Below are 12471 nucleotides of genomic sequence, written 5' to 3'. Positions count from 1 at the left end.
GTTTTGCATATGAGGCAAGTTTCCTTCGTCTTCGTCTTCGTCTGATGCGTGTGTGAGACTGAAGAGACTTATGCTTGAATTGCAAATAGTTAGAAAAGATTTGCCTTGATTTCGGTGACAGCGACTACGACGACTCTCCGCTCGGAGTGCACTCTGTCTTGGACCAGGACGAGGACCCAGACCCAGACCCGGACTCAGACCCGGACCCGGACCAACTTGCGGCTTGCCTCTCAATTTGGAGACAGGCAAATGTGTCTGCCGAGGCACTCGAACGATTTGTGGTACTGCATTTGGGCGGTTCTCTGGAATTGCGAATGATTAAATTGAGGCGGTTGAGAGATGCTGCCAGACACTGATGGCTTCACTTGTGTCTGGGGAAACTTTTGAAGATTTAATTTGTTGCAGCCCCATATACGCGTCCTCGAACTCGTACGAGTCTCTGTTCCTGTCTCTGCCCCTGGCATTAAATAAAATGTGAAACAATCAGAAATCAACGCAAAACGCAAGCAAATAAAAATATAAAACATTTGCGGCCATTTGCCGTTAGCCATTTGGCCCACGCACACATTCGAGCACACACACACACACACACACACCCACACACACATATTAGTGTGCAATTTGGCCAAATGTCGCCAACGTGGCAGCCTGTCCTCCGCTCAAAAACTTTCACAATATTTCCGCAAAACAAATTGCGCGTAAAAATGGCAATGCAATTTTTGGTCGTTTGTTGCGGCGGCCGTTGCCAACTGGACGCCAACGCCACATTGCATTCACATTCACATATGTCCTCCTGGTACCCCTTCAGCCCTTCAGCGTTCTGCCTTGTGCCTGCTGCCTGCTGCATGCTGCCTGCCGCCTGCGTGTGCGTGTCCTGGCATGGTCCATGTTTCTGTAATGTTTGCCCAATTGAATTTAATAATATTTTCATTTGGATTTTAGTTTAGTTTTTCGTCGAGAGAAAATATTTTTCGTGACATTTTCACTGGAGCACTCTGGTTGTGTACCCTGCTTCTGACATGTCCTTTCCGAAATGTTTTGTCCGTCCTGCGGCTGCAAATTGCCAAGGGAACTGGTCACGATTGTCCTTCGGCTGGGGTCCCGCTCTGGAGCTAATTGGGTTCGCGTGTTGTGCGGTTAATTCTGATTTCGAATCTGATTCTGATTGTGATTCTGAATATTATGTTACATTCATAATTGGCCTTGTCCTGGAGCAATTATCCTGGAGTGGCCTATCCCGATTATCACGCTCTCTCACTCTCACTCTCTTCCTCTTTCTCGCTCTCTGTAGTAGCTGTAAAAGCAAGGAACTCTTTCAGTGCCTGACTTATTCCTGATCCTGGCCACGGACCAACTATCGCCTCAACAGCTCGTAAAACCAAAGCAGCAAATTAAACTGCCACCATAAAAGGTCTTTTCCCTTCTGCCCGTCCCCGTTCCCGTTCCGGTTCCCTTTCCCCTTCTGACCATTTCCCTGACCATTAGACTGACCATAAATACAATATTTGATAATTTTATTAACAATTTCGACTGTAAATTGTTTACGACCGAGCAGCTGGGAGGAGGTGGAGTCGGAGGATCACGGAAGATGGAGCTTTTTAGGCGTCTGGTGCTGGTGCTGGGGCTGGTGCTGGGGCTGGGGCTGCTTTCGTGCACTTTTTATGTTGCCGCAGAGCGAATGAAATATTCATGTCCTCGGACTATCTCTGTCTTATTCCCAATTCCCCTCTCGTTCTCGCTCGGAACGTAAATTAAATTTAGCTTCGCCCAGAATTCTGTTCAATCAAGCACAAAAAACGCCGCAGACAGACAGACGGACGGACGGACGGACAGACAGAGCGAGGCATAGAGTAGGAATATGAGTAGGATGGGAATGGGAATGGGAATGAGAAATGAAAAGCTTTATCCTTACTATCGTGCATACATATATCCCAGCAGTGGTTTTGTTTTTCTGACTTTGATTTTAACTGCATTAGAGGCCCAGTCCTCAGAACTGGATTCAATTTGTTGCAATGCTATGCTAAAATGCTGAAATCGGGCAGGGATCTGCTGCCAGCCGGAGGTCCTTTTTGTGCAGCTTTTCGCATTAAATTTATGAAATTGTGCGCTTCCTCTTTTTCGGTTATGTTCTCTCAAAACTCAATCATGCCTGCATGTAATATCCTGCCGCCTCCTTAGCTGTGTCCTCCGTCCTCCGTGCTCTGTCCTCTGTCCTTTGCCCTGTCCTGTAGTGGCCTGGCCTGTCCTATCCTGTGTTCTCCGTTGAGCTAGCCCATTTGTTTGAGAAAACTCCGTCTGCAGGTCCTGGTGACATTCATACCCAACAATAACAACACACACAAATCCCGGGCCATGTTATCCGGGCTGGCAGTGCTCACAGTTGGACTCCTGGCCTTCCAGACCTTCTTCTCTTGCGCCTCAGAAGTATGCAGGACAAGTACAGCAGAATGGAGCAGACCCGAGGGCGAAAGGATTCGAAGGAAGCAACCTTTAACTATGCACTACCTTCCAAGGATTCCAACTTCTTGGGGCGAAATTTCCCTTAAACTTTTCTGTCACATTCCGGGCATATCTTCGCCAAAGTTGCCGGAGGCCAATTTCCAGCCTGTTGATTGCCCATTTAGGAGAAGCCTTCCCCATTGTCCTTCGGCGGATACGTAAAGCGGTGCAGGATCGATCCTGAGACCCTTGTGAAACCCCATTAAAGGTTGTGCACAAAGGGCTCTTCTCCGGCCTGTTCTGCTCTTTTCTGATCTACTCGCGGCGTCTTTGACAAATTTCAACCCTGTTGATTGCCCTATTAGGCCCTATGGAGAAAAAACGGAGGAGAAGTGTCCTCAAAAAGAACTCTCGGCGAGTAATTGAATTAAATGGCTGGAGCTGCGGCAAAAAGCAAAGTAAATTAAATAAGTTTTTCATTTTGGGCTGCGGCCAAGTTGCATTGTCAACGCCGTCGTCTGAGTCCTGCCTCTTGTGTCCTGCGATGGGTCGCGCTTTTTGCTTGCCCGCATTTTACGCTTCGCCGGCGGCCTTTGTTGGCAGCAGAGGAGGAGTCGGAGTCGCAGTCGGTGTCGGAGCTGGAGCTGGAGCTGGGGATGGGGCCGAGGCTGGGGCCCGGCCAAAATGCAATGAGCCAAAAGTTGTTTAATGTATGCATTGCCTTGCTGTCCCGCCCTGTTCCTTTTGGGGGCCGCCTGGGGCTGCGGTTAACAGCGCGTCGCAACTTTTCAGATTCGGGTGCGGGTCCGGGTCCGGGGCCAAAGTAACTTTCCGCATAGTACGTAAATTGCAGGATTTTTTGCGGACTCCGCTAATGCTGAGCATACTTTTAGGTGGCTTAGTGGCATTTACACTAATTTCAACTGCAGTCGCAGTCGCAGTCACAGTCGCAGTCGCACGGGCGATGGTGTGATTTATTTGCCGGAAAAGATTACTTACTCGCCCAGTGGTTCCTGGGGGGACGGATGAGAAAGAAGCCTTTTGAAATACCGTTTTGACACTGCTCTGCTCAGCCCTCGACTGCCGCTGACAGCGAAATTGAAATCTGAAAACGAATTTATAATTAGTTTTACTGCTACTTTTTTACTGGTACTCGTGCGCTCGTGCTATTGCTGCTATTCTATTGGGAGTTTTTCTGGGCTCGACTCAGGTTTGTCTTTTAAATGAAAATTAATTGGAAAATTCGTTAAACACTGTCATTGGCAACAGAGTGAGTGGCAGATTCGCATGCGAATGAAGGGTTCGTTCTGGTTTATGGGTCAATACATGTATTTTGAAGAATTTTGCTGCTGCTCTTCCAGTTGCAGGGCAACAGCATTAAGCCCGGCCATAAGAGGGAGAGAAAACATTAATTGAAGTGCACTTCCTTTCAATTTTCGGCCAACAAATTACAGAGTATCAACAACAGCAACAGCAACGGCAACGGCAACAGCAACAGCAACAAGGAGGCATCGCGTTCTTGTTGCTCCGTTTTGCTCTTTCGGCTCATGCTCTTGTTAATTTCATATTTCGAAACATGACACTTTCACACTTTGGCTAATTTAAAAGCATACAAAATTGTTGGTCGACACACGCACGAGGAGAGCAAGAGTTTTGTTGCTGCTTCCTTTCCTCATTTCGTGACGAATGTGCTTTGTTGGTCCTTCTGCTGGTGTTGCATGTGGCACACAATAGGCTGGCAGGAAGGCAGGAATCCTTTCCGCGCATACACACACATGTACGTGTATGTAGGTATACGTGTCCGTGTACGTGTATGCAACGTTGTCGCTCGTTAAATTGTCGCCTGACACCTCGCTAATGTCATCAACATCATCATCGCCATCGCCGTCCACATCCGTAACAGCGCCACACCACTCCTCGCAGCAGTGGTGCTGTCGTCGTCGTCGTGGCCAGGTCTCGGCCACATTATTACTGTAATTATGTTGGCCGTGTAAACGTCATTAGGCGTTTTAGCGGTGGTCACACTGCACAGGCAGGCGGAACGTGCCACAGCCCATGTTGCACTAACTGCAACTGGAGCTGCAAACGTACTAGGTGTTGAATCTTTCGACACGTTCACCGAAAATTGCAGTGGACAAATTACAGTTGATAGCAGGTGGAAGTGAGGTCCACTAGAGAATACCATGTCCCTAAAAGCAGTCAGTTTTAGGCCCAGGCAGCAGAGATCGCCAAAAATTGAATTCAATTTCACACAATCGAACAGATTAAATCGGTTTTCCCTAAAGTCAAAACTTTCCCCTTACACAAAAAACCAAAAAAAACGCCAACCGCCCATCAACAGTTGTTCCCAAAAAAAAAAAGAAGGGAATATCCCATTACCATTAGCTCTAAAATTTATGTGCTGGCATTTTTTGAAAACATTTCGTTGTCGCTGCTTTAATTGATAGATAAAAATGGCTGACCATTAAACAAATGCGGACCAGGCCGACGAGGCCAATTCATTTGGCAATTAAAACAAGCTGCGGCCAAAACGAGCATCAGAAGAAATCAGAAAAAAAATGGGAGAGCTCCGACTGCAACTGAAACAGAAACTATAAAATGCAAATCAGTTGCATATGTGTGTACAAATATATATAATTCATTTGTTGAAACCATTTGCCGGCCATTTCCTGGGCAATTTTTTGCGTTTGGCCAGAAGAAATATGTTGTCCTTTTAGGCGTTGACAAATCGACTCTCACACTCATTCCTAAAAGTATGCAACAAGCAAAAAGCAGCAGCAGCAGCAGCAGATGCAAAGCCAAAGCCAGTGGCACTGTCACTGCCACTTTCAAAGCGTACGTATACGTGGCGAGGCGAGGCGGGAATAATAATTTTTGGCACGACTGCCATGTTAACATGTCCCCAGACACGTATGTAGTACCCGTAGTCCTCTGCCTCTGCCTCTGCCTCATCTGCCTCTCCCCAGAATACGGGGAACGTTGCATACTTCCCTGCGCGAGTTTATTATGTGCGAGAGAGTGTGTGTGTGTGCCCTGGCTGCATTTCAACGCCCCTGTCCGGGTGGCTCCCCGGGCTCACGGGTTGCCCTTGCGGCTTGTATAACCATTAGTGAACACGGGTAGCTCTGATTACCCTCAGATCCACTGGGCCCGCGCCCCATCGCCACAACAGGTCCCTCCCAGGAGAGTCTTGGTTGCATTTACATTTGCATTTGCATTGAAATACATAAATACGTGCGCGGCTTTTGGGGCGGCAGACAAATTACTTTTTAAATGCACTGTAAGCCCTTCAATTGTAATTGGCCGTCCTGTGGTCTGAAACTTTGCCAAAAAAGAAGGGAGAAGCATTATTGAACAGAGCGAAGAGAGAGAGAGAGACCAGAACTTTGAGCGAGTGGCATTAAAAAACAATAAAAAATATTTCCCAGAGGCGAAAAGGCTAAGGACGAAGGCCCATCTAATGGCGTCACGTTTGTGCCGCCCGAAAAGTGGCATGCAACATGCGATTGCTGCCAAAAGTGCCGCCTGGCACGAGTCCAGGAACAAGGACCCAGGCATCCAGGCACCAAGCACCAGGCACCAGCCACCAGGCACCGGGGAAGACCTCTCTTGTTAGTTGGCTTGTTAGTTGGCAGCCAAAAACGGCAGCCTGTTGCCTGTTGCATTCCCCACTGAGGCACGACGACGATTCGTTCTCGTTAGGCGTGCTGCCAGCACTCGCACTCGCCTCCTTCTAAGGCTCTGTGTCTGTGACTCCAACTGCTACTGCTACTGGGCCTGGGCCCTGGGCCATGGGCCATGGGCCTGGGACTGTGTGTCGTGTTGAATTTTTCATTTCATTTGGCGGCAGCAATTCACTTGAATGGGATCTTCGTGTCGTCGACGTAGTCGTAGTCGTCTTCGTCAAGCGGAAGCGGAAGTGAACAGGCCAAACAACTGCACACGTATTCTCATAGCATATAATAAACGTTTATATTGACTCATACTGACTGCCGCCTGCCTGACAGACTGCCACCATAATTCCCCCCGAAAACAGCGACGTTTTTGTGGCTTTTTTTTGGATTTTCCGGTTTTGAAACATCCAGAAGCCTTGAGGAATAAGCAGACATGAGCCGAGGATTATTTGGCAATTAGATTGACGTTAATGAATTAATTTATGAGCTCTTGCGGCTCCCTGCCCGCCTAATGTTGAGCTTGTGGCATGGTTTTCAGCTGGTCGGCGACAATTAGTTGCGCAGATTAGCAATGGATAATGGAGGTTTATCGCTTTCGATGGGATTGCCAATTGTGGCTGCAGTTTCTTCAAGCAGCCGCAGCCACCGAGGGTTCCCTCAGAACTTGCTCAGAATCTCAGCTGCCTTTAAAGGCGGAAATGTATTTTCACTTGATACGAGTATAGAAAATAACTCGCTCTGGCCCTGGCCCTGGCCCTGGCCCTGTCACGTCTAATGTTCTAATGAAGCTCATTAAAACCTATTACACAGGAGCTGGCAAACATCAAGGGGCTATGTTAAGGCCAACATAAAAAGTTTCACATTCCCAAGAATAGCCTTGATTCGACTCCCACTGCAACCGGTCTATCCGCTCATGGCCTTTTGCATAAACTCGAGTTTCATATTTCATTAATTAAAATTATGTTCGGAGAATAGCAGATAACTGCCATACTACGTGCAGCACCTGTTTTGTTGTAGTCTCATTAACAGGGCACACCCACACAAACACACACACACACACGACGCCCAGAGGGGCGAGGTGGGTGCAGAGGAGAGCTAGAATTATGCAATACAATATCATTGTTACTTTGATTAATGATTTGCAAAATCATAAAAGCATTTCTGCTTCCTGCCAGCTCCTCCTCCCCCCCGCCCCCCTTCACATTCATCATCATCATCCCGAGCAGCAGCAGCAGCAGCAGCAGAAGCAGCAGCAGGCGAAAAGGTTTCCCATTACAAAAACGGTCTTAATTAGAACAAAAACCAAATGTTACCGAATATTGGAAATGTCTATTCAAATCAAATTGTAATACGTAAGCTGAGACCTCTTCGGGTGGGGACATGGGGAGTGCGAAATGTGAAGCCTGCCATTATTATGCTAATTAATTGACATCAAAAGCAAAGAAGAAGGAAGGGTCCGGGCCTAGTCGTGCTCAGAGCTCTGAGTGCTTTGTTCCCAGTATTTACGAGTATTTCGATATCAATGAGAGACGACGACGACAATGGATGACATCGGAGTCGCTGGGTTAAGATAGGGAACGGTAAAGGAAAAGGGAACGGGTGAAAGGGGAGCGGACCGGAGTGGAGCGGAGCGGAGCCCAGGCCATAAGCTGCTTTCAATAGAAATGCAAATTCAAGTACGCGTATGCCAATTATTTTGATATATACTTATTTTTCGTATATAATTATATTATAATAATAATGAGCAGCAGCTCCACAAAGGACGAAAATCGAGGGGGATGGGCGCCCCCAGCGGGCAGGTATTCGTAGTTCGCTGTCATCATCACAAAATAATGGCCTGTAATAGGATTTCCTGTTCCCGGGAGTAGAGCGAATAAAAAGGAAAACGGAAAAGCCTCCTATAAATATGGAATGCCAGTTAGCCTCACTCCCACCTAATTCGCTCCCGGCCCTCTTATATTCCAGGGTGCATCCTCCAGCCTGGTCGTCAAATACGCCGACACAGAGAAGGAACGACAAATCAGGCGCATGCAACAAATGGCCGGTCATATGAACCTGCTGAATCCGTTTGTCTTTAATCAGTTCAGCCCGTACGGCGCCTACGCTCAGGTAAGTGGGATGCAGCTCCAGCTCCATCCCCTCTTACGCCCACCATCTTTTTTCGAATCTCTACAGCAACAGCAGCAAGCCGCTCTGATGGCTGCCGCTGCCACCGCGCCTGGCTCGGCAGCCGCCTACATGAACCCCATGGCCGCCCTGGCAACGCAAATACCTCATGGCTTGAACGGCACCGGACAGCCGCCCTCTTTGCCCTCGCCGACCATGCCCAACTTCAGCATGGGCGCCAACACGCCCAACGGCCAGCCCGGCGGAGCTGCCGCGGCTGCAGCAGCTGCTGCGGCGGACGGGGTCTTTACGAACGGCATTCCACAAACGGCATTCCCAGGACGTAAGTACCAGCGAAACCAAAGCTTGCTTTGGGGCTCCTTTACCAAGAAAATCGGTTATAAGTTGGCCCAATCTGTACACGACTCCCCGTACGTATTCCTGGAATTTTCATCAATCCTTCTCATTGCAGATCCGCTGCATTTGACTATACCACCACAAGGTCTGCCAAACGGCGATGCTGCTACTCTGCAACATGCCTTCCCTGGGCTGCCACCGTTTCCAGGAGTTGGTAAGTGTCCCCCAGCTGGCGCACACTAAGTCTATACTCCTAGCTCTAAGATCTAAGAATATCTAGGTTAGGCACCACAAAAAAGGCATTAATTGGAATTAGCTCAAACTCCCCAAATCATTGCGTCCTCATTCTGCACACTCGAAACATGTTGCCTTGTCATTGAGCCGCGTTCAGTCTCATAATTAGCCACAGCATAAGCATTGCCAGCAGTGGCGTTAAGTATGTGCCATCGTCACCATAGTCATTATCGTTTATACCACCAGATCCATCCAAAGATTCCAAAGATTCCAAAGAAACCAACAACAACAAAAAAAACAAACCAATCATTCATAATTGTTTTTTATCGAAATAAATAATAATTGTTGTGTCATGCCATAAATATTTACTGTTAGTAAAGTGTTATATAACTCTAACTTTTATATAAATATTTAATTGATTTCCTTTGTTGAACGGAAGCAAGCGAATGTTGCAGAAAGAAAGGAGAGCGATTCTCTAATGCGATTTCTATGCGATTTCACTATCCGTAACTAATGCAAAAGTAACGCCGCTCTATTGCGAATCTCATGCGAATCAACAACGCTTGCTTGGTTCTTTCTGTTGGCTTTTGATTTGAATATGATTGACTTAGTTATTTGATGATTGGTTTACCACAAAAGATGTATTGTTCAATGTTAAACGGTTAACATTTGTTGCTTAAGAGCTGAATTAATTAATTATTTGTTACGTTCTGATGGGAAACATTAAATATACATATAATATATGTATCAGCTCATCATTTTGAAAACTCTTCCTCAAGTCCAGCTCCCCTAATGGGCTGGGGTATTAGCATTAATGTGAATATTCTTTTAAAGTGTGTATCATTATTTGTTTATTACTAAACTATAAAATTACTTTACAATTTTAATTATATATATACTACATACATATATATTCGTATGTATACTTAATTGTTGTGTTGTCTTCATAAATGTTTCGGAATTTGTGTAAAAACCAAAAACAAAAATTATCTATATATAATGCAGCCTTCCCCGCCGTCTATGGACAGTTTCCACAAGCTTTACCACCTCCCCTAGCGGCGGTTGCACCCACTCAGCGTGAAGGTAAGCTTTTCATTATTATTTTGTTAATCAAATCCTGTAACACCCGTAACCCCCGTAACACCCGTAACACCCGTAACCCTCCTATCCCTCGAAACCGCCTACACGTACTAGTTCGTTCGTTTCCGTTCTCGTAACTCGATATCGTGTTTGATTTTTGCAAAATATCGAATGATACGTTAACAAACAACTGCAAATACTTATTTGTTTTCATCAAGTACTCGTTAATCTTTCGCTCCATGTTTACTTCGATTCATTGTCATCGTGAACATATACATATGTATTTACGATACATATGATACATACACACACAAACCCATGCCACACACAGACAATATAATATCGGTCTTCATGGGGCTCGATCAAGCCAATCCTGAAAAGTAATTAATTTTTTTTTGTTTTGTTCCGAGAGAAATTAAATTTAAAACAAAATCTCATAAAAATTAATTACTTTGCATACAGTGTTCTGGTCCTGTTCCTTTTGCCTTTTGTTTTATTTTGATAAACATTTTATCTCTTTCCACAACCCCTCGAAGGAGAAGAAGGGATGCGAATGAGGACATTCAACCCTTTCGCGCTGGGGGTTGTCGGGCAAGGCGTAAATCGTTTTTAATAGCTGCATTCAAAGGCATTTTATGCCATCGTAAAAATTACATATAAACTGCTTAAAATCATATAAAGACCGTCGGCGTATTTCGAAGACATTTGCTCATAAAATTTTATGTTTCTTTTTCGGTTCGTTTTGTCGTTTCCCCTCTTCTTTTTATTTGGACAGAGACAATAGCACTCCGCCGCCCCCCTTAGTAAAACATTATATAATTTATGTCTGTCTGTGGGTATGCGTCTGTGTATTGCAATCTATATGATATCTATGTATGTATGTGAGTGTGCGTATGCGTGCGTGTGTGTGTGTGTATACTACCTGTATGCTAACTATAAACCTATCTTGAGTGTAACGTTCTATTTCGATATCTGTTGCGCCGTAGTCTGTTGTATCTCTATGTATCCGTAACCCCTAGAATCCGTCCTGCATGACACTCGCGCACATACAAATATACAGACACTATATCTCATATATACATACATATATAAATAGAATATACATATTATAACAATCATATGGTAATTTGGGGCTGGAATACTTGGTAGAGACCTAAGCTAAAGTCTATAGTATACATATATTACTAGATTCATTAAGCATTTCTAGACTAAACGAATATAAAAGCCTTTTCGCATATCATTTAGCCTGTTCGTTTGGTTATGGTTTTGTTTCTTAGTTTGCGCCGCCCTCAAAGCGCTTTAGTTTTAGTTGAATCCTCCAGTAAACATGATCAGCCACAGAACACAGATCACAAATCACAGATCAGAGCACAAATCAAAAAACCCGAAAATCAGAAATCCGAAATCGATCAATTCGAATTCAAACAAAATCAAACGAAACGAAATCAATGCAAACAGAACAAGAACAAGAAAGCAGACATACTCATAAAGTTCGAAATTATGATTTTGCCATCGCTTAATTTCATTCTCTACTTTGTTTCTTTTCTTGTAATGTCTTCTTTTAAGATTTTCTGATGTTCCCAGGATGCTCGATATCCGGTCCAGAGGGCTGCAATCTCTTCATCTACCATTTGCCCCAAGAGTTTGGCGATGCGGAGTTAATGCAAATGTTCCTGCCCTTTGGCAATGTGATCAGCTCCAAGGTCTTCATCGATCGTGCTACAAACCAGAGCAAATGCTTCGGTAGAGTCTCAATATACCCTTAACTATTTTATTCAGCTTTACCTAATCAAATGACTCTCTTTATGTAGGTTTCGTGTCCTTCGATAATCCAGCCAGCGCTCAAGCGGCCATTCAGGCCATGAATGGCTTCCAGATTGGCATGAAAAGACTGAAAGTTCAATTGAAGCGGCCAAAGGATGCCAGTCGACCCTATTAACAATCGGAGTTCCTTAAGTGTAATTCGCAACAACTACAACTACTTCCTGGAGCACCAACAACAGGAGTAGTCGCAGGAGCAGCCATGCCACAAACTACAACACAATTTGCAACAGCAGCAGCAGCAGCAGCAACAGCATCCACAGCAACAGCAACAGCCACAGCAACAACCACAGTGCACCACTATAGTCACAGAAGCAGCTTTAGGCCACCATTTCCCAATGACAACTCCACTCATATGCCGTATCAATTCGCCAGCTGGCGAAATGGTACCTACTGCTATCGCTATAGTACCCCCAGAAACATCTCCCCCAGCCCCAAAAGCAACAACAACAGCAACATCAGCAATACCAACAACTGCAGCAAGGACAACAACAACAGCACCAACAACACCAACAACACCACCAGCAGCACCACCACCAACAACAATAGCAGCAACTGCAGCAGCAGAATGGACGATTCCCATCCACATCCAACTCAACCGGACATGGCATCCAATAGCAACCAGAAGAACCTATCCAAAGTGGAACTAGTCGAAAAACTGTTCAAGTGGCAGCAACAAAAGCGAAAGACCTAAAGCCACCAGGACCCACAACAGCAACCATGACAACTGCGACAACAATAACGAGCGACTACTGAAAGG

General features: G+C 45.6%; 1 protein-coding gene across 42 annotated transcripts in view; it reads left to right on the top strand.

Annotated features, from left to right (window-relative positions):
• Nucleotides 1-12471, top strand: part of bru3 (bruno 3) — a 316608-nt gene that overhangs the window by 299584 nt on the left and 4553 nt on the right. For 14 of the 42 annotated variants that reach the window (XM_015188490.2, XM_015188498.2, XM_015188497.2 and 11 more), the window contains 6 exons: nucleotides 8079-8222; nucleotides 8289-8562; nucleotides 8692-8790; nucleotides 9816-9893; nucleotides 11457-11633; nucleotides 11702-12471. In XM_015188490.2, coding sequence (XP_015043976.1) covers nucleotides 8079-8222; nucleotides 8289-8562; nucleotides 8692-8790; nucleotides 9816-9893; nucleotides 11457-11633; nucleotides 11702-11829 — 900 coding nt within the window. In that variant the 3' untranslated portion in view covers nucleotides 11830-12471. Of the gene's footprint in view, nucleotides 1-8078; nucleotides 8563-8691; nucleotides 8791-9815; nucleotides 9894-11456; nucleotides 11634-11701 lie in introns of all 42 variants that reach the window. The other 28 variants (XM_015188499.2, XM_015188484.2, XM_033381831.1 and 25 more) reach the window with 5 other exon arrangements.

The sequence above is a fragment of the Drosophila pseudoobscura genome, chromosome X, assembly GCF_009870125.1.
Source record: "Drosophila pseudoobscura strain MV-25-SWS-2005 chromosome X, UCI_Dpse_MV25, whole genome shotgun sequence".
NCBI lineage: Eukaryota > Metazoa > Arthropoda > Insecta > Diptera > Drosophilidae > Drosophila > Drosophila pseudoobscura.
The sequence above is the reverse complement of the archived record's forward strand: the minus strand, read 5'-3'. Positions and strand labels throughout refer to the sequence as shown.